The sequence below is a fragment of the Peromyscus leucopus genome, chromosome 7 (assembly GCF_004664715.2).
Source record: "Peromyscus leucopus breed LL Stock chromosome 7, UCI_PerLeu_2.1, whole genome shotgun sequence".
Classification (NCBI taxonomy): Eukaryota; Metazoa; Chordata; class Mammalia; order Rodentia; family Cricetidae; genus Peromyscus; species Peromyscus leucopus.
The window spans coordinates 107,631,339-107,658,664 of NC_051069.1; the positions used below are offsets into that span (position 1 = coordinate 107,631,339).

General features: G+C 47.9%; 1 protein-coding gene across 2 annotated transcripts; it reads right to left on the reverse strand.

The window, feature by feature from the left end:
- Positions 1 to 2,458: 2,458 nt before the first annotated feature.
- Slc22a14 (solute carrier family 22 member 14) lies at positions 2,459 to 26,989 on the reverse strand. Of its 2 annotated transcripts, none has more exons than XM_037208029.1 (12): positions 26,947 to 26,989; positions 21,868 to 21,922; positions 18,329 to 18,841; positions 17,178 to 17,281; positions 16,803 to 16,957; positions 15,728 to 15,896; positions 7,212 to 7,332; positions 6,873 to 6,970; positions 6,369 to 6,583; positions 5,029 to 5,137; positions 3,441 to 3,635; positions 2,459 to 2,866 (listed from the first exon to the last, which is right to left on the reverse strand). In XM_037208029.1, exons 3-12 carry the CDS (start codon positions 18,839 to 18,841, stop codon positions 2,665 to 2,667), a joined length of 1,881 nt encoding a protein of 626 aa, XP_037063924.1. In that variant the 5' UTR covers positions 21,868 to 21,922; positions 26,947 to 26,989; the 3' UTR covers positions 2,459 to 2,664. The 2 variants fall into 2 exon arrangements, with proteins under 2 accessions (XP_037063924.1, XP_028712244.1); XM_028856411.2 differs by lacking the exon at positions 26,947 to 26,989 and adding an exon at positions 26,742 to 26,940.
- Positions 26,990 to 27,326: the final 337 nt, after the last annotated feature.

Below are 27,326 nucleotides of genomic sequence, written 5' to 3' on the forward strand. Positions count from 1 at the left end.
AGTTAGATAAAAACCATTTTTATAAGTTCATGATCTTCAACCAAAATGGGCAAGAGAGTAGACCACACGGCAGGCTTTGACTTGGAGGACAGCCTGCGGAGGGAGAGAGGAAGTGGTGCCAAGGCCTGACACCCAGGACTTCCCAGCCTACTTGGAGGAGTCATATATTAGCTGACAAGGGTGGGCTTTCCCTGGGGACAGTGGGTTCTGAAGACTGCAGGATGGGTGTTGTACTAGTTACTCCTCTAGCTTCCTCTCGTTGCTTTAAGTTTTGAACCAAAAGCGATTTGTGGAGGAAAGGGTTTATTTGGCTGACACTTCCAGGTCACGATCTGTAGGGAAAGGGGCTGACTAAAGAAACCCACCCTGACCCTGGAGCCCAGAACTAGGGAAAGATGGCTCAGATCAGGGCAGAAAGAAACACAGTTTGGCTCAGTAAGACCAGAGCCATCTCTGCCCCTGGCCAACTGACTTGTGAAACCAACCAATCACAGAGCAGAATAGTAGAACCCTTGGGGGTTGACTCCACCCTCAAGACTTCCTGTGTAAACCACCCTGCCTTGTCAGTTAGAGAAAAAGGGTGTTCTTTCCACCCTGGAAAAGGCAGCTACTCTCCTGGACTCCTCCTCCCAAATAAATCTCTTTCTCAAAAGAGTTTTGGGTGTGAAGATCTTCATTCACTGGTGTAGAGAAGATCCTTGCTGAGACATCCCCCAGTGAACAAAACAAGGGAGAGCTGAAACAGCAGAGCAAGGAGGAGCTGAACAGAAGATCTTTGCTGAGACATCCCTCAGTGGGGAGAGAGGGGAGGGTTTCCCCTTTTGCAGAGTAAAGCAAAAGAAGCAACATCTTAGGCTGGAGAAGCAGAGCTCTGCTAGGAAGACCCCTTAAGAGGGGACTGAGCAAAGCTCAGCTGTTGAGGCTCTCCAGGAGAGGAGCAGGATTGCTATATCCTACAGGGAGACCATCCTCCATCACACCAGGTATACCTTGACTTTCCCAAAGAGTCAGGATACCATTCTCTGCTGAAGCAGTTCCAGGCCTGACTCTCTCAAGAAGTCAGAAAAATTTCCCTTCCAGGGTTGGGCTGCTTCTTTGCAGTTCCAGTCATCAGAGCTGTTCTAAATAGCTCCAGGTGTCCAGGACACCTTTAGGGCAGAGCTGTTGTTCTGAGCAGCTCAAGGTGTCCAGGATACCTCGCACTCCAGGGCTGAACTGTCTTCTTGCAGTTCCAGCTCTCAGAGCTGTCCTAAGCAGCTCAAAGTGTTGCCTGACTCCCCAGGTAGTCAGGATACCTTTCCCAGAGTTGTTGCAACCCATTTACCTACATTTTTGGTGCCAAAACCCAGGACACCAAACCCACAGAGTTGCAAAACCTGGAATTTACCTACACAATTCATCATTGAACAAAGTCTAGACAGAAACTCAAGACAGGAATCTGGAGGCAGGAACACTTCCCTGGCTTACTCACTGCTCAAGCTTAGCTTTACACAGCCCAGGACCTAGGGGTGATATTGCCTGTAGTAGACCAAGCCCTCTGCATCAATTAATAATCAAGACAATCCTCACAAACATGACCACAGGCCAATCTGATCTAAACAATTCCTTGAGGGATGTTTTCCTCCTAGATAACTGTGTCAGATGACTAACTAGGATAGTTACTCTCCATCACTGTGATAAAATACCATGGTAAAAGCAACTTAAGGGAGACAGGGTTTATTTCAGCTCATAGTTTTATAGTTTGAGGTTACAGTTTATCAGGGTGGAGACCTTGAAATTAAGTGATCCCATTACATCCGCAGTCAAGAAGCAGAAAGGGATGAATACACACTGGCTGCTTCTCAGCTAACTTTCCTCTTATGCAGTTCAGGACCCAACTCAAGGAATGGCACCATAGACAGCAGGCAGGTCTTCCCACCTCAACTAACCTGATCAAGATAATCACCCGTAGGCATGATCCCCAGGTGATTGTAGATCATGCCAAGTTGACAATTAACATGAAATGTCACAGGGGCTTTTTCTTGGGGTGGTGGAAGTCAGAGTCCAGCTTCACTGGAGCCATCAGGAGGGCATCTCTCAGGATAAAGCTTGAGTTGAGATAGGTCAGCTTTAAAGTCATGCTTATTTGGAATATCAAGGGGAAGAGTGAGAATACCCTAAGCAATGAGAGATGTTCTCATTAATCATTCACATTCCATCCATACCTTCATGAATTCTGGCCTTGGTCTGGGCTTGAGCTGATGGCTGGGCTAGAAGGTATTATTGGTACCCTTGTTCTGTCTCTGAACTTTAGATATATTGCCCATCCCACACCCACTCTATCCAGAGAACTATTTGCTGTCCCTGAAGATTTAGCCAAAGGTCCTGAAAAGCCTTAGTTGCCCATCTAGCCACCACCCCATACCTGTCTAGGCCACAGCCTCTGGGTTGTCAGGACACAGCCACCTTGACCTAACCATTTCAAGACCAACATGATATTTTATTGGAATGAATCACAACTTAGTTCCTCCTTCAGAAGGGGCTATTTTTGGATCCTGGGGGCTGGCCTTGGAGAAGGACATACTTTGCCCACATGCCAGACTGGAACTAGAGTTTGAGGCCTTGAACCCATGCCCCCCCCCAGCCATTAAACTCCAATCCAAAATATTCTGGGGAAGCTGGTCCTCAGGGAGCTGTACTGGATACTTCACTGGTGCTGGACTTCTCCGAGGCTGTGCTGAAGAACATATCTACTTCTGATTGTAGAGGCATGGCATTGAGAATGGTATTCTTTGTCACTTCATCAATCACAACATCAGACATTGACTCCCCAGCCATAATCATTGCAGCAATGTCCTGGCTTCTCCTCTTGAAGTCAATAGAATCTCTTTGGATGATGAAAAAAGATCATGAGACATCTTCAATCATGACCTCTTCTGAGAGAGATGGGGCGTTCTCAGTCATCTAGGTCCCCAGCCAAGCTTGGTCATGGGTCCAAGAGGAGCCCTGTCTTCAGGATCAGGCTGATTCCATTCCCTGACCCACTAGACCCCCTCTTCCCTCTAACTTTGGACTGTGTCTCATCATCTCTGTCACTAGCTTTCACTGAGTACCTGTCACATGCTGGACCATTTACAATGTGGGCTTGGTTTTCTCAAAAACCCTAACATTGAATGAATTTATGTCACCTTAGCTTCCTTATCTCCAAGGACAATGCCCCAGTCCAGGTAGGCAGATGGGACAGGGCAAAGAGAGGATCTATGGGCAAGGAAAGCCATACAGAGGGAGAGAAGTGGCAGAGCCTGAGCTGGACTCAGGCAAGTGACCACATCCAGAAGATCTGGGGAGATTGCTTTGAACAGGGTGATCTTCATGTCACGGGCCCTCTTGTCATTGGGATGGACAATGACTGGCATACTTTCAATGCCCAGGGCTTTAGACAAGGAGGTCTGCTCATCTACCTTGTATTGTACTCTATGCCATCTTGGAGAGGCTTGTTTCCTGTTTCTGGCACCAAGGAGGAGAAGCACAAGGCCACGACGCAAGAGAGACAGCAGAAGAAGATGGGCAGCTGTGTTTTGATCTGGTTGAAGACGACCAGAGCGGTGATGGCTCCACCTGTCCAGGCTAGAGACACCATTCCCAGACCTGTAGACCTGGAAGTGGAGTTGAGAACTGGTTTAGACGACTTCGTATGCTCAGAGGCTGGGTATAGTGAAAGGGAGACACTACCTAAAACCACATGCTCTGAATTTTACCCAATTCCAGCCCAGTGTGTGAGACCTTGGAGAATCCAGTTCTTCATCTATTTAAGAGAGGTAGTTATTTCTCCTGGCCTCCTTCTTGGATATTGTGAGTGAGTTATTAATCATGTACACATCGTAATGGCATATGGTCATATGAGGAAAGGATGCAGGCCAGGGGTCAGAAAGACAGGGTTGCTATTACCAGGAGCTCTGTGGAAGAAGAGGAGGAACCTCGGGGCAACCCAAACACATTCTAGGCATCTGGTGTGGGGTGGCTAGTTGTGTCAACTTGACACACCTAGAGTCATCTGGGAAGACAGAACCTCAGTTGAGAAAATGCCCCCATCAGATTGGCCAATGAGCAAGTCTGGTGGGGGGCACTTCCTTGATTGATGATTAGTATGGGAGGGCCCAGCTCACTGTGAGCAGTGCCACCCCTGGGAAGGTGGTCCGGGGTTGTCTAAGAAAGCAAACTGAACAATTCATAGGGAACAAGCCAGTAGGCAGCGTTCCAGCATGGCTTCTGCTTTAGTTCCTGTCCCCAGGTTCCACTCCTGATTTCCCTTTATGAAGGTACACTGTGCAGTTAAAAGCCTTCCTTCCCCAACCTGCTTTTGGTCTTGGTATCTGTCACACAATAGAAAGCAAATGAGGAGAAGGTGCCAGGCAGGGACTGGAGTCAGACCCCATGTGATGGTTATCATGCTTTGTCAATCCCACAAAATCTAGAAGCATCTGGGAGACTGGCCCCTGAGCATGACGGCAGGGGTCAGGTTCACTGAGATGGGAAGACCCACCTACTCTGGGTGGCACCATTCCCTCGGCTGGGATCCTGGACTGTGCAAGTGCAGAGAGGGAGCAAACAGTGGCATGCATCGCTGCTTCCTGACGGTGGTGTGATGTAGTCAGCTGCTTCAAGCTCCTGTGCCTGGACTGTCCCACCATAATGAGCTGTCCCCTGAACTGACAGCCAGAGTGTACTTCCTTTTCTCTAAGTTAATTGTGTCATGGTATGTTATCACAGTGACAGAAAAAGAAACCAAGACATCCCTTAGCACAAACTCCAGCTCTGACTTGCCACGTGTGACCTAGACCAGGGCCTTTCATGCTTTGATTTTGTCAACTCAAAGAGGGTCAATGAAAGCATTTGGGTTTTGTTTTCTGATGAGAGCTGGGTGAGCCAATCCATGCAAACCATGTTTAACATAGTGATTGTTTCCTGGCAAATGTTCAGTCTTGGCTGCTACATCAGTCTTGGCACTGTCCCATCCCCCAATCCCCCTCAACCCACCAGACTCCATACCTGAGGACAGTGGGGAGGAGCTCAGCAGTGTAGACCAAGAATACAGTGACAGTGGCAGCCAGGATGAACTCTCCAAGCACAAGCACCAAGACTATCGTCGACTTCAGCTCTGAGTGAAGACAGCATGGCCCTGAGTCTTGGGCCACCCTACCTTTAGGGCCCTCCAGCCTTCTCTCAGTCCCTTACCAAAGGCAGCTGAATGGCCCACCCCTACCACTTAGTCACCTAGCCAGCAGACTTAGACACTCAGCCAGAGGAAGATCTACGTAGGCCCAGCCAGTCCTGAAATTACCATAGTAGGAGAGTTGGACAGGGCTTTGGCGGCCAAACCCTATTTTGTGGGGATAGGGTTTCTCACTGAACCTGGCACTTGCTGATTCAATAAGATTAGCTGGGCAGCAAACCTGAGATCCTCCTGTCTCTTTCTCCCCAAGACCCAGACTATGGCCCATGCTGTCCTGCTGAGATTTCCACGTGAGTGCGGGGTATCCAAAGTCAGTTCTTTATGTCTCTGCAGCAAGTGTTTCACCTATTGAGCCGTGTCTCCAACCCTCAGACTTTCATCCCCAGAATTCTGTTCCTAGTTTCTTGCCCACATGAGATCTGTAAATCTGTCACCTGGATTCAGTGCTCTGCTCAACAACAGTAACGTCAATAACAATAAACACCAGGCTGTAGAAACCTAAAAATGTTTCATTTTGTGGTAACTAACCAATGTTTGCTCACATCTGGGAGGACCCTGAGAGGTGCTCTAAGAGAAAGAAGGGGGCTCCTTAGGAAAACATGCATTGCAGCCCCCCTACTAGGCACTGGCCATTGATGGGGCACCACAGCTCTGTTCACTCCAGCCCCCCAGACTGACCCATGTTCACTGCCCAGGGATCTTGAAATGTTGGAAATAATACTGAGCACCAGGAGCCAGGCAGTGAGCCACTGAGAAAGGCCTCTGAGCAAGACTTTTGCCATGGGTCCAGGTCACCACTATACCAATTTTCAATGAGTAGATTATCCTGGACATTGTAGGTAACACTTGCTACCATCTACTCTCATTTACCCACTAGATCTGCTTCTGGTGTGGGCTGGAATGGGCCATAGAGGTCAGCTGTAGCAGTTGCCTGCCCTCACGCACAAGGACAGCTCTTTTTCAGACAGCCTGAGTTCCTCTCTAAGGTCTCTGGACATGGGGACATGCTGTCTTGGGGGCTGGGGCTTCCTCTCGAGGGGCAAACGATAGACACAGGAAGCCAACTCCTGTGCTAAGCTGGCCAGCCCAGATAAGAGACACTAGGAAGACCTTGAAGGAGTGAGAGATCTGGAGGCGGCCTCTTGGCATGTTGTACCTTGAGGGAGGAAAAGGAGAAACAAACACATGATGGCAGCTAGGATGAGACTCAGGAACAGGCTACATTTCCTGCCCAAGTGTTCCAGGAGAACGAGACAGCAGAGCCGGGCTGGCACCTCCAGAATGCCTGGGATCACTTGTCTGAAGTAGATGTCTACCCCGAAATCCTTCATCTTGAGGCTCAGCGTAAAATAGATGTAACTGATGGTAAACCTGGAACAAAACAATAAGAGAGCAAGGGAGAGAGAAAGGAGGAGGAGGAGGAGGATGGAGACGGAAGGAGGGATAGCGTGGGAGGAAGAGGAGGGAGGAGCAAGGGGAAGCCGGGGAGAAGAGGGGGAAGGGAGGAGGGAGAAGGGGAGGGAGGGTTGAGTCTCAGGAGGAACAGGACAGAGGCAAAGAGAAGAGGTGTGCGGTAGGAATGACACAGACTGAGACCTGACCCCAGGCCTGAGCAACCTCCATGTCCTGCCCGAGTTTGCAGCCAGCCCTGGACACTCACCACATACAGGCCATGGACAGGATCACCTTGAAGAGGTACTGGTTGGTGTAGAAGTCCACGATGGAGGCCTTAGTCACCTTCTTTTTCTGCTGCTGCAGCTATAAGACAGCAAGACCAGGCAAAGGCAGCGGAGACCCCAGCTTGCTCTCTGCCCACACACACCAGCAAGGCCTGCCCCTCCCTCCCCCAGGGCTAGCCACTTTCTGGCCTTGTGCAGGCTGGGCTTGGTTTTGTCATGATCATTCTGAAATAGTAGACTGAGGTCCCGTGGAAGGATGAGGGAAGAGGCCTTCCCACGGTCTCCAGCCCTGGCCTCCCTCCTGGCCCGAGGCCTCTTACCTCATTTAGTAGATTTAAAGGAATGGTCGTCTTGTTCACCTCAGCCGCGTAGCACAGCACCTTTACGGCCTCCTCCACTTTCCCTTTCATCATCAGCCATCGTGGGGACTCTCGGAGAACCCTGTATGGCCCACCTCTCTCTTACTTCAGAATTTCGGGATGCCCAAAGACTAGTGACTCTCCAGCAGAGATACCTCTGCTGTGGCCATCTGTATCAGCATGTGACCAAGCAATCTTGAAAGCCACCACCGACCTCAAGGTTCCTTCTGCACCCATATGGCAGCCAGGCCTTCTTTTGTAAGGCTCTACAACCCCACTGCCGCTCGGTGGTAATACTCAGCCTCCTGATCCCTTTGCCCTTCCCCCGTCACCTCTCAGCTCTTCTCTCCGGGTTCGAGGACATGCCTGAGCATCATCCTCCGTGCCCAGTCTGTGAAAACTATAATGTAGCTATTTCTTCAGGCTTGACATGGCCATCACCACCATGAAGCGGAATGGCTGTGGTGACTACGGCAAACATTCCTTGGCCCATGGTTGTGGCAACAAAATGAAAAGGTCTAAGTCTACAATGGCTAACTCTGAAGGTGGTAATAAAGCTGTTGAACATTCCACTCCCTTCTACCCATTGCTATGTAGTAGCAGGATCTTAGAAATGCTGAAGTACATAAAAGGTAAAAACCTGACGAAGGGATGGGGTGCCTGGTGATGCACCTGTCTGTGAGCTGCCTGTGTGCATGCAAGGAACGTCAATAAGTTCATGTATTTGCCAAACTGGACTTGATATCTTTCCTTGGTCTGTTGGCCTTTTCATTACTGGGGTGAATAAATGTTCTTTTACATCTCTCCAGGATAAGTATACAATAATTGGTTCTTGCACAACAGGGACTTGACAGAAACAATGATGAGAGATAGGCATGGTGGCATACCTATAAACCAGGATTAGGGAGACTGAGGTGGGGGATTGCTGTAAATTTGGGGTCAGCCTGGATTCCGTAAGAGTAGTAGGCTAGCAAAGACTATGAACAAGACTTGGTTAAAAAAAAAAAACCAGATATATTCCTCACAAATTATGTGAGAAAGAAATCAATTTTCAATATAAGGAAAAAACAAACAACAACACAAAGAGTGGAGCGTTACAGAGATGGTCCAGTGGTTAGAAGTGCACACTGACTTTGCAGAGAACTTAAGTTCAGTTTCCAGCACCCAGGTCTGGTGGCTCCCGATCACCTGTAACTCCAACTCCAGGGGAACTGACACCTTCTGTCTGTCTTCTGCAGATATGTGCACACATGTGCACACATGTGCACATACTCATACACAGACACATACCTGCATCAATTAAAAAAAAACACCAGCAAAGGTGACTCAGGGTGGAACACCCATGGAAGAAATCCTGGGTTGCCCATCTTGCTTTGTGCAGTATGTACTGGAATTCCTTCCTTGATGAATGTGGTTTACCACATGCACACAGGGGTGTCTCCCCCAAAGCTGGTGAACTAGACACTATGTTGTGACCCCTGGCAGCGGCACACATGCACCAGCGCTGTCATACTGCGCAGCCATGCTGCGTTGCATGGCTGTTGCTATGCGTCACAAACACTAACTGAAGCTAAGCTGCCGGCCCAAGGGAACTTGCCCGTGACAGAGAAGTCGCCAAGGGGAGAAGCTGTGGCGTGATGTCCTCTGCAAAGACCATGATTGGCAGGTAAACTAAACAAGAGGAAGACGGATGGAAATGCTGGCTTGGCATTTGTTTGTCATCGTTTTAAGTCTTGAGGTGGCATAAGGGAAAGATTATAAAAGAGATCTTTGCAGAAAAGCCCCTGCTGGGATCCAAAGCCTTGAAACTCCAGGGAAGGGTTGGATAATGAGGAGAGAGCACACAAGGTAGAAGTGACAGATGAGATCTCTGTAAGATAGTTCCAACCTTAAATACAGAGGAGTAGGCCACTGCTCTGTCTAAGGAGGTCTCTGAAGTCTTGTAAACCATTCAGGCTATTACCACTGCCATGGCTGCATGCCAAAATAGAATGGGTAGTCCCTAATGCTAAAGATACCACACACTCTGGTTTCAGCAAACAAATCGAGCTAAATCTTAGTGTAAGCTTTCTCCTTACTTGTGAGTGATCATTTTTGAAGGTGTTATACAGGCTACTAGGAGAGAACGGTCATCACCAATACTCTTGCTCCGTTCTGGGCCCTGTTTATCAGCATGGCTCTGGGGTAACAATAGTGGCACAGCAGTTACAGATGCAACCAACTACCTCCACATTGGACTTAATGCTCACTCCATGAGAGGGAACCCATGTTTGGTACAGTGATCAGACAAAAACTTGTGGCTTGGGAAATGGTAAGCTCCAGGGGGGAAGTCACTATTACTGTTTTGGTAACCCAATACAACATGCCTGTCAGCTTGTTCTGTAGGCATTTATGACTATACTGCTACTGGATGCCAACTGAATGAAAATTTCTTTCTCCATTAGGTGGTCATTACTGCAGAAACTAACAAGCAGTCAAACTGCTGAGAACAAGTGTTGGTTGCTATAGCATATGTGGGCCAATCCTCAGGCCTAGTGAAGGAACAGACATTCAACAGCCTCTCCAAGCTCTGCAGAAGAACACATAGTGCTCTACAGCTATTGTCTTTGGGCTTGACATGACCATCACTACCACGAAGCAGAGTGGCTGTAGTGACCTACAGCAGACCTTAGCCCATATTCATGGCAACAAAGTCAATAGAATACATAGCAGATAACTAGGTTTATGGTCATGGGTCTGCTAATATCATCTCTTAGAGAAAGGGTGGGAAGGTCACAGTATCATCTCCTAACCCTCTCCTGAGACTATAACCACTGCTCCCCCTGCCTCTGCTATATAATCCTGGGATATTAAAATGTGTAATGTGTCAGCAATGACTTGTAGAGGGACTTCTTGGTGGTGCAACTGCCTGTGAATTTCCCATATGCTGCTAAGTGACATCAATAAACTTGTTCATTCACCAAGGTAGACTTCATCTTTCTGTGATCTGCTGGTTCTTTCCCTATTTGGAGTGAATAGATGCTGTGGGATGGTCTGTATGTCAAATTGCTCTGATTGATCAATAAATAAAACACTAATTGGCCAGTGGCTAGGCAGGAAGTATAGGTGGGACTAACAGAGAGGAGAAAAGAAAGAACAGGAAGGCAGAAGGAGTCACTGCCAGCCGCCGCCAGGACAAGCAGCATGTGAAGATGCCACAAGCCATGTGGCAAGGTATAGATTTATGGAAATGGATTAATTTAAGCTATAAGATCAGTTAGCAAGAAGCCTGCCACGGCCATACAGTTTGAAAGCAATGTAAGTCTCTGTGTTTAATTGGTTTTGGGTCTGAGCGGCTGTGGGACTGGCAGGTGACAAAGATTTGTCCTGACTGTGGGCAAGGCAGGAAAACTAAAGCTACAAATAGATGTTTCTTTCATAATTCTCCAGGAAAGTCAAGCCACAAGACTCCTCCTAATCCTTATATTGATGTTTGGTCTGCTCCCTCTGTCTCTTCAACATCATAGAGTATATGTGGGGAGGGGGCCTGGGTCTCACCCCAGGTTGCAGCGCTCTGCCCTGTGAAAACAAGGATTAGTGATGCTTTCCTCTGTCCTGCTTTCTCTGCTACCATATTTTTCTTAGATAACGTGGCAGTCAGGATGAGAACAGCTCCACAAGCTCATGTTTGAATACTTGGTCCTCAGTTGGTAGAACTGTTTGGGAAGGATTAGGAGGTGTGGCCTTGTTAGAGGAGGTGTGTCACTGGGGGTGGACTTTGTTCAAAAGCCCATGCTATTCCAAATTAACCCCTCCCTTCTCTCTGCCTCATACTTGTGGATCAAGATATAAGCTCTCAGCTATGGCTCAATTGCCATGCCTGCCTGCTGCCATGCTCCCTGCCATGATGGTCACAGACTCTAACTCTCAGAAACTCAGCCTCCAATAAACTCTCTTTTATACATTGCCTTGGTCATGGTGTTATATCAAAGAAATAGAAAAGTAACTAATGCAGATATCAAAAACTAATGTTTCTTTTCCATTTTCCCAATCCCTCCAGGCTGTCAGACCCCACACAGATGACCAACTGAAGCACCAAAGCACAAGAAGGTAGGTTCAAAAAACATAAGGAAAAAAACTACTTGGTATTGAACATAGTGTACATGTATAAAACATTGTGTTTACTCTACGCGTTGCACTGGACCTAGTATGACATCTTATTCTTAGACTCGGGAAATGAGGATGTGACCAAAGTCACAGAGGCAGAGCCAGTGGAAGCTGGGTCCCTCCTAAGATGCTCTCTACAAAGTGCCAATTTCTTGCATCACTCTGGCCCCTGGCTGGCTGCTGCAGGCATTCATTTGGGACACCAGAGACTAATTCACCACCCTATTTTCTCTGCTCCTTCCTTCTTTCCCATGGTCTAGCTGTGATAAACCACAGCTTTCCACGCTGAGGTTGAGGGACTCAAACCGGAACTTCTTCTGAAAGACAGGATATTAGGCATGTGTCTACTAAAACCCAGAACTTCTAAAAACGTTATGAGCTCTCAGGGACAAAATACCCGGGGAAAAGGCATGGTTGAAGGGCTACACCAGGTGCACTCAGAAGCACATGGATGGCAAGATGGTTCTGAAGGTAAGAACACGGGCTGCTGCTCCAGAGACCCTGGGTTTGATTCTCAGCACCCACACACTGCCTCATGACTCTTTATAACTCCGAAGTCCAGGGGTCCAACTCCCTCTTCTGGCCTCCCATGTGTACCAGGCACGCAAGTGGTACACAGACATGCAGATAAAACACTCGGATGCATAAAATAAAACTTGAAAAATAAAAAACAAGTTCTCTACAAGGGGGAACATAGATGGAGTACTTCTAACTCAGTAGGTGCTATGATCTAAATGCTTGCATCCTCTATGGTAGTTAATATCGCACAGTCACCTAGGAGATAAATCTCCGGGTTTGTCTGTAAAGGAATTTCTACATTCCATTAATTGAGCTGGCAATACCCACCCTAAACGTGGGCAGCATTCCATGGTCTGGTTCCTGGACTGAATAAAAAAGAGAAAGTGAGCTGAAGATCAGCATGTCTCCCTTCTTCTCCTCCCTCTCCCTCTGCCTCCCTCTTCCCACCCTCCTCTGCCCTCTACCTGACTTGGATGCAGTCTGTCAACTGCCTTAGCTCCTGCTGTGAGGAATTGGACCCTATAACTGTCAATCAAAAATGACCCCCTCCCTTCTTTAGGTTGCTTTTGCCTGGGATTTTGTCACAGGAATGTGAATTGTAGTTAACTTATCCTCACTGTTGTAGCCATGGCCTCCAAACTGAAACACTCTTTCCTGGAAGGAGGAGGAGATTCCTTGGGAAGCTTAGAAAGTTACAAGACCCACCCTCAGATTACACAGTGCGATTCAGTCTTAGGACCTCTGCCCCAAAGGCAGCTACATTACTTTTCTCGTTGCTCTGATAAAATGTCCAGCAAAGTAAGTTAAGGAAGAAGATCTCACAGTTCAGGGTCTACCATGATGGGGAAGCCACAGTGGCAGGAACTTGGGGCGACTGGTCATGTCACATCTCAAGTCAGAAGTGGAGCAATGGATGCTTGCACTTTTTCCATTTTATACAATCCAGGATCCCAGCCTAGGGAATGATGCCACCCACGGCGGGCTGGTCTTTCCATCTTGATTAATCAAGATAATCCCTCAGAGGCACGTCTCCCAGATGATTCCATCTCATCGTTTACAATCTCATCACACAGCAGCCCACAAAGCCAATGCTGCACAGCATATTTAGAGAAATACGGGAGACTGTCCTAGTTCCGGAGGGCCCTAGACACAAGTTTTCATGGGCGGGGCTGCTCCATTCCCTTGAGGGTCTGTGCTAAAAGAATAGAGAAGGCTGGGGAAGGAAAGTACCTGGGAACTGAGAGGAAGTTCTTCAGTGACAAGAAGGCGAAGGGAAGGGGAAATAATGTAATTATACTATAATCTCAAGAAAAGCAGTTTTAAAAAGGCAAGAATCCCTGCCTCCAGACTCCCTGGAGAGTGTAAAGGGCAGAATCAGGCCATGGGATCCTTGGAGGAAAACCACCAAACAGAGTGGGTCCCAAAGTGTGGCCAGTGAGCTAAATCACCATTGGAAAGTTAGGAGTGTAGATTCCTAGACTCCATTGAGGCCTGCTGTTACAGACACTGCGTAAGATTCAGCTGCCAGACACTGGGGGCAGGATCCAGCTGTTGGTCAGATACTGGAGGTGGGGTCCAGATGTTGGTCAGACACTGGGGGTGGGGTCCAGATGTTGGTCAGACACTGGGGGCAGGATCCAGCTGTTGGTTGGACACTGGGGTGGGATCCAGCTGTTGGTTGGACACTGGGAGTGGGGTCCAGATGTTGGTCGGACACTGAGGGTGGGGTCCAGATGTTGATCAGACACTGGGGGTGGGGTCCAGATGTTGGTAGGACACTGGGAGTGGGGGCCAGATGTTGGTTGGACACTGGGGTGGGGTCCAGATGTTGGTTGGACACTGGGGGGGGGGTGGGGGGGGGGGGTCCAGATGTTGGTTGGACACTGGGGTGGGGTCCAGATGTTGGTTGGACACTGGGGGTGGGGTCCAGATGTTGGTTGGACACTGGGGGTGGGGTCCAGATGTTGGTCGGACACTGGGGGTGGGGTCCAGATGTTGGTCGGACACTGGGGGTGGGGTCCAGATGTTGGTTGGACACTGGGGGTGGGGTCCAGATGTTGTTTTCAGTGCAGTAATGGAGTCTGAGGATCTTGCATAAGCTAGGCAAACTCTCTACAGCTGATCTACATCCTCCATCCCTATTCTTAGTTATCAAAATGACACTTATTCTTACCAGTAAGAGTGGCTGGAAAGAGATGGGACCTTTCCAGGATATTGCATGTATTGGGGAGAATTAGCTGAAAGGGCATGTCTGAAGGCAGTGACTGAAGAAAACTGTGCCCCAGTGAGTTCAGCCACTGAAGGTGATATCGGCTCTAAGCAAGCACAACAGCCAGAAGACTGAAAAAACTCAGTGAAGAATTCTGGGAAAGGAACCAGAGGCTGAGAGAGGAGAAACTGGGAACTTGTCACTACAAACCTCCTGGCATTATAATATTTTTAATAATATGTACCTAATACATTAGTAACACTTGTATAGAGGTTGTATGTGGGGGTGTGTGTGTACATGTTTATGTGTGTGCAGACATACGTGTACACAGGGCATGTGTGTGGCAATGTGTGTGTGTGTGTGTATGTGTGCATTTGTGTGGAAGCCAGAAGTCAACATTAGGTGTCATTTCTCAGGAACCAACCCGTTTATTTTTGAGAGTCCCACCTGCGCCTGGGACTGACTGACTTTGCTGGCCTGGCTGGGCAGCGAGCCCCAGGGATCTCCTGTCCTTGTCCCTCGGCTGCTGGGATTGACAGCATGCGGTACCCGTTCGGCCGTTACATGGATGCTGGGGCCCAAAGCCAGATCCTCACATCTGCATGGCAGGCACATCTGCATGGCAGGTACTGTGCCCACGGGGTCTGTCTATCTTCCCAGCCCTACGTTAATAACATTTTCAAAAATCCTGAAGGTTTTTAAGCCCTCTGACCCTTAAGATCAAGCTGTCCCAGATACATGACAGACACACACACCTGGGATCTGCCACCCACACTCACTGATCTCTGGAGGACTGCCTAGGCTGGTTCCTCACTTCTGCAGAACTGGAAATGCCCCAAGCCACTCACATGTCCCCTGTTGTAACTCATCGCCTCATCTTTTATATTTATCCTATGTATGGTGCAGGCACTTCCGGTCAGGGGCTCTGAAGCCAGCCAGACTGCGGTCACGTCTCAGGTCCTCAGCTTCTTACCCATTATCTCCACCCCCTGAAGCCTCGATTCTACTTCCTGATGCCCATCAGAGTTGTTGAGATTTTTCGTTCTTTTTCTGTCTCATAGCTCCTTCTCAGTCTTGACTGCCCTCTGCTCAGACAGAGCCAGCACACTGTTGCCCTCCTTGTTCCTCCGAGCTTTGCTACATGAGTACCACCTTCACAGCTCCCACATCTTAGATTCCTGTCTGTGGCTCCCTACATTTGAAAACAGCAAATAGCTTGAACATGCCTCAGCCAAGCACAAAAGCATCTTTTCCTTTTCCCCTGAAGGTCATTGAGTAAAGGGGACTCCATTGACTCAGCTTCAACTCAGGGGTCATGCCTCTGGCTCCCCTCCAGTGACGTCACCTCAAGAGGGGAGGGTGACCAAGGCCATCCCGAGTGTCTCAGTCCTACCTCTTCAAGCCTGACCTTTGCCTGTCTTGGGACCGCTGTCACCCCCACTGTCCCTCTGACTGCCTCTCTGACATTTCTTTCAGGTTCTTCTCTGAGGGTGGGGAACGCCTCTGGCTCCTTCTCGGGCATGCATCTCCCCCCACTTCCATGCCCCTCCGTCCCCACCCGTGAGACCTGCCCTGTGTATGCCGCCCTGCACTGCTTGCTCACCAGATATTGGAGATGACGGGAAACATGGGCATGCCGCCCAGCAGGAAGAGCAGCCTCCAGTGGAAGATTTTGTAGGCAGACCCCGACAGGAAAAGGACCCCTACAGCCATGAAGCAGTACTCCAGAATGATGGCGTAGGCCCGATGCTCACCCACCAGCCACTCCATGACTGTGCAGAGAACGTGAGGACAAAGCTGTGGTCAGTTCACAGTCCCCAGGCTGGCCTTCCAGGTAGCTGGTTGACATGCCCACCCTGCCCTGGAAAGTTCAGAGTAGACAAAGTTTCTTCTGCCTGTTACAGATCTTCAGACACCTCTCAGAGCTAGACTGTCTCTGTGTCTCCCCGGGCACACCCTATGCCTTGATGAACCTCCTCAGAGCACCCCCCTCCCCCCCCCCCCCCACCCCCGCCACATGCACACTTCCATTTCTTCTGCCCCCAGCTACTCCCTCGTTCAGGGCATCTCACATGGTCTGACGTGTGCTGAGACATGGAACTACTTGTCTTGGAGTGTATTCGTGCTTTGCTCTCCTCGGCCTAAGGCTCTATAGAGGGTTAGTTCCTTCTGCTATGCTCTGGCAGGTTCTCAGTGAGAAGAGGTGCCAGGGAACCCCAAGAAAAGGAGGGACCACAGGCATTTGAGTCTAGGTAAGGGTGTACATGCATTGGAGGTGTTAGCATTGCGCAGGCCTGGGTGGAAACCCTGCTTCTTCCTGCTGTGTGCCCTGAACAAACTGGCCAACGCCCTGAGGCTCAGGAGGGAATAAGCAAAGCATATATAGGACTTAGCAGCTCCCCTGATTCTCAAGGTGCGGGATATACAAGAAGCATGAGAGGAACATTCGAGATACAGGAGAATACTATGGGGGGTGAGGGTCAGGGCACTCCCTTTCGACTCCCTCACACCTTCGGGCAGCCAAGAGTGGAGTCTCTTACTCCTTCCCCTTTGGGCTCTGTGGCCTGCTGCCTCCCCAAAAGTTAGTGGTGGCCTGTGCACCCCAGGTAGATCTGCCTCCTGCTTCCTCTTGAACTGTGTCCATCTCCATCCCGCCTTGTCCCTTGAGAGTCAGTCACCTAAAGACACGCTGCTAATGGCGTAGCCCACAGCCGCCAGCGCCACAGCGAAGCGGAAGAGCAGAAACTGGTAAAATGTGTTCACAAAGGCTGTTCCGAAGCCGAAGATGAGGAGCCCCAGCAGCGACATCAGGATGGCTGGATAGCGGCCCATCCTGTAGGTGTGAGGAGGAGATGCCACCAAGCGCCACACTTCCGGGGCCAGCCACCGTCGTGCACCTGGGCCAGGCTCTGTGCGCCCTGACCCCGGGGCTTTGGAGCACCCCTGCATTTGCCTTCCCCAGCTTGAGACTCATTCAGAGTCCATGGGCTATGCCATCTCCTGAGAAGGAGGCAGAGTATCCCAGCGGTCAGCGGGAATGCCAGGAGACTCACTTGTCACTTAAGAACCCGAAGAGGAGAGAGCCTGTCAGGATTCCCGCCAGGAACACAGTCTGTATGCTTTCCTTCTTCGGTTCGTTACCACACACCAGGTCAAACTGCAGGGGAGACAAGGCACAGATGGCAGCTTCCACACAGGCCGAGCCTTTGGGGGGCCCAGGCTGAGCCTGGCCCAGAGCAGACCCCTTAGGCCAGTGGCTCTCAGCCTTCCTAAGGCTGAGACCCTTTAATACAGTTCCTCATGTTGTGGTGACCCCCCCCAACCATAAAACTGTTCTGTTACCACTTTGTAACTGTGATTTTGCTACTATTATGAATTGTAGTGCAAATATCTGATATGCAGGGCATCTGGTAGGAGAGCCCTGTGGAAGGGTCCTTTGACCTCCAAGGGGGTTGCAACCCACAGGCTGAAAAGCGCTGCCTTGGGCAGACGACACCCAGGCAAAGGGACAGTCGTTCTATGGAAAGCGTCTTCACTCTGTTACACCTGGACCCTGTCTGTCTGGCACCTGGTAGACCCTGTAGCTAACCCTGGAGAGAGGAAGTGAAGACCTGAGGCGAGAAGGGGGATTGGTGGGGCTTATTGAGCATGAGCACACATACTGGTCCTGGGCTCCAACGTGGAGCTTCCCATGGAAAAAGGCCCAGGCCTCAACTCAAGGTACGAAGCCCCGTGAGAATCGCCCAACACTGAGCGCGTTCTTTCCCACCTCTAGCGTCTGTGCATCCTGCTTGGCTGCCTCCTGACCCATCTCCCTTGCCAAGTGCCTCTACTATCTCAACCCAGGCTTAGATCCAAGGTCTGCCAGACTCCGGAGGGGAAACAGAGGTAACAGAGTAAAGACTCCCTACACATAGCTACCTATGCCCCATCCCTAAGCGCTCTCAGCTGCAGGGGCTTCCCTTGACCAGAAGACAAGAGCCACAACCTGTCCTGAATTCTCTGGACGGATGGCAAGCCCGTCTCTAAGCCATAATGCATTCTAGTTTCCTGGCTAAGAAAGGTGGAGCCCAGGGCTGGGGAACAAGAGCCCCGATTTCCTTCTCTGGTACACCTCTGCAGAGTATGCTCAGGCCAATTGCAACCCATCTCTGCCACTTTTCCTGGGTAGCCACAGTCAACACAACACAAGACAAAAGCGTACCTCATTGACCAGAGAGCGCTTGTCAGCGTAAGGATAGATCCACCCGTATTTGCAGGTTTCTGTATAATTGAGGCCAAAATGGATGATAGAATCTAGATCCCATGACACAGGTATATACATGAGGCATGTCAGGAAACTGCCATTGGGTGCTCGGGGCAGGGTCAGGTTCAGCTGCTCAGCCACTGAGAGGTTGGGGCCCACTGCCAGGATCCAGCTGGTGTTACAGTAGGGCCTCTGGGCTGTGAGCATGAAGTGGTCAGAAAGCATGAAGAAGGAGGACAGCATGCTGGGGATGAAGGTGAGGGCCACCAGCCTCCACTGGAATGTGCCAAACTCCCCCAAGGTATCTATGACACTGGTCAGCTTGTCCTCTCTCCTGGCGTCTAGGGCCTTCAGTCTGCGTAACAACATCTCCAAGGACCAGGAATGGGAAGGGAAGGAGATCTCATGCTGTTGTGTGCTCCTGGGACTCTGGGGTCCGGATGCTGGCTTGGAATTCTGTTTTTCTTCCATCTGTTCAAGAAAGGATGCAGTTCAGTCCTCTGTCACCATTTCCCAATATCAGACCCCAGTACAGGAGCCAAGGGACAGAAGACACCCTCTGCCTTGGATCAATGAGTACAAAGTCCCTTCTGTCCTTTCCAAAGTCTCTTAGTCTGTATAATTCGTTCCTCCAGGCTCAACCATCCAATTTTTAGTGCAATGGACATTTTGAATGAGTTAGAGAACGATCTCCTCATGAATGCCAGGAGCTCTCTGGCAGCTTTCTCAACAAATCATTCACACATCTGAGGCATCATTGGAATTTCAAAGGTAGCAGAGGACTCCAGGGATTCCCGCCCTCCTTCAAAATAAGTAAATAAATAATGAAGTAAAATAAACAGCTGAATCAGGAGTGAGGGCAAAGGCCCGGGGGCCAAAGGCATGGCTTGAAGCCTTAACCAGACAGCTTGGAAGCCAGGCTGGACTGTGGAACACTGGAAGAGGAGGGGGGACAGCCGGTGTGACATGGGGCAAAGTGATGCAGCAGGTGAGGGCAGTGAGGGGTATAGGCAGTACTCAGGACCCTACCTTGGGACAGAGTAAGGAGCGAAAACTAATCTTAACCCTGTGTTTGGAGCCAAAGCCCTTCAGCAGTACTAAAATGGCTGTGAGTTGGCTACACTCCAGCTACTTCTTCTGTGGAAATGTTCTGCAAGCTGAGGCTGCAAGATTCTCAAAGACCGGGAACTTGTCACTACAAACCTCTTGGTATTATAATATTTTTAATACTATGTACCTATTACATTGGTAACACTTGCATGCGGGTGTATGTGTATCTTGGCAAACCAAGACTGAGGTCTGAGAAGGCAAGCTACTATATGACCAGACAGCTCACAGGCCGGTGGGCCTCTAAGCTGGGGTAAAAGGTTGTTTGACATAAAAATACTAGCAGGAAGGTTAAACAAACAGATTCAATGCAGAGAGCTAGTGAACTAGAATGTGTAGCTAACATGCGGAGAGGGGAAAAGATTTGGTAGGTGGATGGTAGCATGGTTCTAAACAGAAACTCTAAAGAGAAACAGAAAAGGCAATAAATAAAAACATCTTTTCTCAAACTCAAAAACCGTAAGTCAATACATTCAGGAAACTCAACGCTTCTCACAAGCACAATGGCAGGTCTCGTGGCTAGACATACTGTCATTAAGTCGTAGGACCTCAGGGGCAAGGAAAGATGCTGGAGCACGGCCAGAGGAGAATGAAGAGTACAGCCAGCCTAGACATGGTATGTGAAGACTCAAGGTAGAATAAAGATGCACATTGCCAGTTGGGAACTAAGAGGGCACAGAAGCAAGATGCCAAATCGGGTGGACTTTACACAAGATCTCGGGAGGCAGCCTGCAATGCAAACACAGGCTATCAAAAAGCAAGGCTGCAAAGGAATTTCAAATATGGGTTGTTTTAAGTAACAGGGGAAGAGAGCAAGAAGACAGTGGGGTTGCAGACATGGCTCAATGTTAAGAGCACATGCTGCTTTTGCGGAGGACTAGTGTTCAGTTCCCAGCACCGTATCAAGTGACTCACAACCATCTGGAATTCCAGCTCCAAGGGACCCAATGACCTCTTCTGGCCTCTGAGGTTTTTTTTTTTTTTTTTTTTTTTTTTTGTGTGTGTGTGTGTGTGTGTGTGTGTGTACATATGTAAGTTGGAATGGGAAGGGTCATATATTTTTCAGTGCTTTCTGTGGTTGAGAAAGGATTCAGGCTGAGGGGTTTGAAGCTACACTTGCATATACAAATTTAAGAGTCACTTCAATAGGTAGAAAAAAATGTAAACCAAAGGGGAAAAAATTTCAATTCAGAAAAGGTAAAGAAAAAAAGACATGCAGACAAAGTGAATTCTGTAACTACAAACGGAAAAATGAGTTAAAATACATCATCAAAAGTTAAAAAGCTGTGCTGTTTCTGGGGACTGTGGAGCCTTCAAGAGTTGAGGCCCAGCTGGTTCAAGGAGACCACAAGGGTTGGCTATCTGAAGGTTGAAGCCTGGCCCCTGGTTCTAACTGCTCCCCGCCATTGGTCTATAGCAATGTGGTTAGTCTAGGCCACATGTTCCTGCCACTGTGGATTCCACTAAAGCCTTTCCACCACAGTGGACTAGAAGGTCTCAAACCCTGAACCAAAATAAACTTTTCTTCCTTTAAATTGTTTCTGTCAGCTATCTGACTACCGGGACACAAGTGATCTGCCTATCTCTCTATCTCTCTATCTCTCTATCTATCTATCTATCTATCTACCTATCATCTATTTATATCTATAATCTATCAATCATCTATTCATCTATCACAATCTATATATCTATCATCTATCTACCTTCTATCATTTATCTATAATCTATAATTTATCTGTCTACCTATCATCTATCTTTAATTTATATATCTACCTTCTATCATCTATCAATACTTTATCTATCACCTATCTCTCTTCTATCTATATATATATACAACAGAATATCATTCAGACATTAAAAACCAACATTTTGTCATTTGTAGAAACATGGCTGGAATCCTGTGTTTTCATCTGTGTGGAAGACAAAATTGACCTCAGAGAAATAAATGAAGTAGTGGCTACCAGAGCCTTGGAGAAGCGGAGCAAGGGTGGAGAGATGACAGTTAATAGGGATGGTACAGTTGGATCGGAGAATAATACCATCTAATACTCTGTAGCACAGCAGAATAACTCTCGGTGAACAACAACTAATTGAATATTTCAAAGTAGCTAATAGCATTTTGAACATTCCCAATGCTAAGAAAGGATGCTTTATCTGAGATAGTGGCTATGTTAACACTGACCTGATCATTACATATTACATAAATGTTTTAAAGTGCTACACTGTACTCTATAATATAATTACTATGTACTAATTAAAATGTTAATAAATAAGTTAAAAATAAGAAAGAAATGTCAAATTCATGTTATGTTTTAAAAGGCTTGTAAGTATTTGCCAATGTACTTGGAGCATACCTTATTTTTATCTTCTAAGCTGGCATAAGAACTCACCTTGGTCCTTTCCTTTTATCGAAAGTATCTTGAAGTGGATGACAATTTGGTCACCCTGTAAGAAGACACACTTAAGACACGAGGACTAGAAAAAGCAGAGAGTAAAAGGATGGGAAAGTTGTATTTGATAATCAAAAGAAAGTCGGTAAGCCAAATTACTAACAAACAAAGATAATCGCTAAGGGGACCAGAGAGACGGCTCAGCAGTTCAGAGCACTGGCTGCTCTTTCAGAGGACCATGATTTGGTTCCCAACATCCACATGACAGCTTGTAACCATCTGTAGCTGCAGTCCCAGGAGATCTGATGCCCGTGTTTAGCCTCTGTGGGCACTGTACACACACAGACGGTAAGCAGCCATACCTGCAGGCAAAACACTCATTTACATAATATGAAAATCTTCGACAAAAAGACAAATGTCAATATTTGGCATCACTAGGAATAGAGAAGTTTATTATCTAAAGATAAAAGCTCCAGAATATAAGCCAGGCAGTGGTGGTGCATGTCTAATCCCAGTACTTGGGAGGCAGAGACAGGCAGATCTCTATGAGTTTGAAGTCAGTCTACAGAGTGAGTTCCAGGACAGGCACCAAAGCTACAGAAAAACCTTGTCTCGAAAAAAAAAGTTTCAGAATATAAAAAAATGGAAATTCTTAAAATATCTGAACCTAATAAACCTCTTCAAATACTTCAGACACTAACAGGTGGGCAGAGAGAAGCAATCACTCCAACATACTGATGAAATATCTCTCTCTCTCTTCTCTCTCTCTCTCTCTCTCTCTCTCTCTCTCTCTCTCTCTCTCTCTCTCTCTCTCTCTCTCTTTGGTTTTTTGAGACAGGGTGTCTCTGTGTAGTTTTGGTGCCTGTCCTGGATTTCGCTCTGTAGACCAGGCTGGCCTTGAACTCACAGAGATCCGCCGGGCTCTGCCTCCCGAGTGCTGGGATTAAAGGCGTGCGTCACCGCCGCCCAGCTCCAGGTTGATTTTTTTTTTTAATTGTGTGTATGTATGTGCATCTGTGTGGAGGCATGTGTCTGTGTGTGGGTGTGCTTATATGAGTGCAGGTGCCCTCAGAGGCCAGAGTGGGTGTGGGATGCCCTGAAACTGGACTGTGAGCCCCTCAGGGTGGGTACTGGAAACAGAGTTTGGCCCCTCCGGCAGGAGCACATTCCTACCTCTGCAGGTCCCAATGCAACTCCTCTAAGAAGTCAAATATATTCAGCAATGATACAGACCAACGCCACTTAGAAACTATCTAGCCACCTGTGGGGCACACACCTGTCATCCCAAAATTCGGTAGTGGGGGGATTCCAAGTTTAAGGCTAGCCTTGGCTATGGAACAAGATTCTCCTCAGAAGGTGGGGGTGGGGAGGGCATGCTGGGAAAATTGCATGGTCTAGAGCTTTCGATGCACAGTCCCAAGGAAGTTCTGAGCCTAGCACCCATGTAACAGGCTGAGCATGCACGCTTGCACCCCAGCTACAAGATGGGTGGAGACAGGAGGATTGCTGGGATTGTCTGGTTTCCAGTCTAGCTGAAAAGAGGGAGAGAGGGAGGGAGGGAGGGAGGGAGAGAGAGAGAGAGAAAAAAAAAGAGGAGAGGAGAGAGAGAGAGAGAGCCCCAGAGACTCTGACTCAAAAAAAAAAGGTGAGGGGCACTGAGGAGACTGATATCATCTTCTGCCTTCATATGCATATACCTAAACACACACACACACTCACATACACATGCACACATACATACATACACATACACACACACTCACATACACATGCACACATACACATACATACACACTCACATACACATGCACACATACATACACACATGCACATACACACACACACTCACACATACATACATACACATAAACACACTCACACACACACTCACACACATATACACACACATGTACACATACATACACACATGCACACACACATACACACACAGTCCACACTCAAAAGAAAACATGCAATATATAAATTCTAATCAGTGCAAATAAATTTGAAATTAAGAACAATTTAATAGCATTTGATTTAATTTAAATTTAAAAGTCAAATGTGTATTTATGCATTTATAATAGTTAAGTTCATTTGTCACCTTCTACCCCAGGCTCCCTTAGTACCCTGTTTGGTCTTGGGGTTTGTCTGGTTCACTCCCTGTGTGTACAATTCTCTGGACTTTAGCAAGCACTGAGGGTAACCACTACTTCCTAAGGACCTGTTCTGTGTCCAGCTCTCCTTCCTCTTCATAAGCCCCTGAACCATGAATCAGTTTGCTGTAGGGATTTTGCTTTTCCCAGAATGTGCCAAGCTGAACTCACACAGAATTCTGCTCTTTTAGGTTTTTTTCCACTTTTAGTAATGTTCATTTTTAATGGTCATCCTGTCTCTCTTGGCTTAATAGCATTTTAATTAAAATACATTTTAATTAAATTATGTCATTTTACCCATCTCTTTCATGGTCTCTGTTTTAGTTGTTACACACACACACACACACACACACACACACACACACACACACACACACCCCTAAACGCAGTAATACAACCTACTCAGTCAATAGAGCGTTGCTTGTATGTGTATGTACATGATTTCAGGGCTGACCACTTGGTACTGGATATTCAATTCCGGGGTTCTTCCTTGGGGAAGACTTATCTATTTCTACGAGTCTCCGCATTCCTTAGTTGCCTGTCGTTCTTTGTCAGCCCCACGAGACTTCTCTCAGCGTATCTATCAGCGTCCTTAACAGAAAACCACAACTGGTCAAAATGCAGAGGGACCAGTAACAATGGGTGGCCCAGTCCCAACTCATACATCTACACCCCAGATCCCACACCTGAGGCCCAGGGATTAAGGGACCAGTGCTGGGATGCTGGGTCACTCGGCAAGAGTATGACTTGCTTTGTAAACAACTATCAACTGTCTTTCAAATGGTCGGCATGACTCTGCAATTCCACCAGTGATGGATGAGAATTCTGTTTGTTCCACGTCCTTGCCAGGAACTGCTATGATCAGTTCACTTTATTTCAGCCATTCTGGATAGGGTATAGCAGTGGGGTGAATTGTTGTGAGTACAATTGCTAATGACATCTTTTTATCTTCTCATTTTCTGTCTATATTTCTCCTTAGAAGATTACTCTTCTTGTGCCTATGTCTTAATTTCTGTATCTGTCTGTCTGTCTGTCTATCTCTCTCTATGTATATATTTATCTCAGGATCTTCTACATGTTAGACAAGTATTTCAACTACAGGGCTAAAAACACCAGCCATATCTGCCTAGTTTTAGAGACTTATTTTTATCAGTGTATTCATGAGTGCAGGTGCCTACGGTGTCCAGAAGAGGGAGTCAGACTGCCCATGGAGCTGGAGTTATGCTGGGTGCTGGGAGTCAAACTGGGGTCCACTTCAAGGGTGGCACCTGCGTTTAACTGCTGAGTCACACCACACACACCCAAGCCACTGCTGCCTATTCTAAAACCTGTAGTTTAGATATAAGCCCTTATCCAATGCTCGTTTTTTTGTTTGGTTTCCAAGACAGGGTTTCTCTGTGCAGCTTTGTGTCTTTCCTGGATCTCACTCTGTAGCCAGGCTGGCCTCGAACTCACAGAGATCCACCTGGCTCTGCCTCCCAAGTGCTGGGATTAAAGGCGTGCGCCACCACCGCCTGGCTCCCATGCTCGTTTGGCCTCTGACTTTTCACCCTTCTCGTGGGGTTCTTTGTAGAGCACACAGTCTCAGTTTTAAGCAAGCCCCAATGTACTTATTCTTTTTCTTTCTGAGGTATTACTTTTGACATTATAGCTAAAAATCTCAATGCCAAACCCAAGATCTCTAAGGTTTTCTGCTGTTTTTCTTCTAGAAGTTTTATTGTATTGTTTCACATTTAAGTCTATGGTCTGATGTGAGTTAATTTTTGTAAAAGGTGGATGTATCTAGATTAATACTTTCCCTATAGATAGACAATTATTATCGTACACTCATTGAGAAGACTACATTTTCTCCACTACGTTCTGCCCAGCTGGCTGCATCTGTGCAAATCTGGTGCCGAGCTCTGCTCTGTTTCATGGAACTGTGTGCATACCCTTGTGTCGACACCAGTCTATCTCAACGGTGCTACTTTTACTGGAAGTCTTGGTATTTTGATGCAAATGCCGAAACGCATACATCCCCACAATTCAATCTACTTCCTTGTGGTCATGGTGGCCACACTCAGTCATCTGAACATCAACAGAGAAGGATTAACTTAACTTTGGCGTGAGTCTTCTCACTGCTCAATACATTAAGAAAAAAAAACTTGTGAGTACCTCAAACATTAAAGAAATCATAGAAAATTAAAGTATTTGTAAGTGATAACAATAAAGAGTCAAATGTACGGGTGCTTTAAAAGTGGTAATTTGTGGGGATGTAGAGCTTTGGCTGCTTTTTAATAGAAAATTAAAGGCTGAATATCGACCATTAAGTTTCATTAAAAAAAGTAAAAGAAAAAGTAAAGAATAAATTCAAAGAAGATAATAAAAATTCAGGCCAAAGTAAAAAAAGGAAGCTGGGTCTGGCACTATAGGCCTGTAATTCCAGCTGCTTGTGAAGCTGAAGCAGGAGGATCTCAAGGTTGAGGGCTGCCTAGGGTATAAGTGATTTCCAGGCCAGCCTGGTTAACTTAGCATTACTCAGATACCCACAGGGACTGGTAGTCTGCAAGGCTCCTGGCCACCCTTCCTCCCTGAGCACTCCTCCCTCCACGGAATACCCATGGGGACTGGCAATCTGCAAGACCCCTGACCACACCGCCCTCCCCTGATCCCAAAGGTCCTGCTAGAAGGACAGACAGTCCAGCACTCCACCTGCACACAGAAAATGGCCAGGTGCCACACCTGAAAACTCACGCGTCCCTTGAGGACAGCCTGCTCTTTCCACAGAGTTCCCACAGCTGAACAGGCCCAGGCACATTCCTGTCCACATCTGTGTTGAGAACGTGGCTCCACACTCACCAGGTACCATCATAATTGCACCTTCTACACACACCCCCCCCAGTCCCTGCTCCCTGGAGACAGACCACGCGTCCAAGCCAGGGCCCACCTGACTGCTGTCCAGACCCAACTGTGTCCTTGGCAGCAGAACCCGGGGTTCCACTGGTGGCTGGGGAGATGGTGTCACAATGGGATGGAGAGAGTGGGCTGGGAATGTTGAGGGCCATATTCTACTCCAGACACACAACTGGCCACAGTCTTGGGGCCAGAATTGGTTAAGGCAAGTATACCAACTGCCTGTGAGGCAACCTTGTGCCTTTATGCAAATTGTCCTCTATACTGAAAGCCCTTCCCCTCCAAATGAAACCCCTCTGTCAGCTGCCCTTCAAGCCTTCCTGATCCCACACCTGGAAGGGCCTATCCCTACACTACACCTCTGTTCTGCCTCAAGGTCACTGCTCCATCAGCCAGCTTGACAGAACCACCCGA

Bases quoted from the DNA above. Each gene is read 5' to 3' on its own strand.
- Slc22a14 (XM_037208029.1), bottom strand. From the start codon at position 18,841: ATGGAAGAAAAACAGAATTCCAAGCCAGCATCCGGACCCCAGAGTCCC. The intron at 6,584-6,872 runs GTGAGTGTCCAG...GTTTTGTTCCAG, and splicing joins CTGTCCATGGCCTGTATGTG to GTTTACCATCAGTTACATCT. The intron at 2,867-3,440 runs GTAGATGAGCAG...CATCATCCAAAG, and splicing joins GGCATAGAGTACAATACAAG to AGATTCTATTGACTTCAAGA.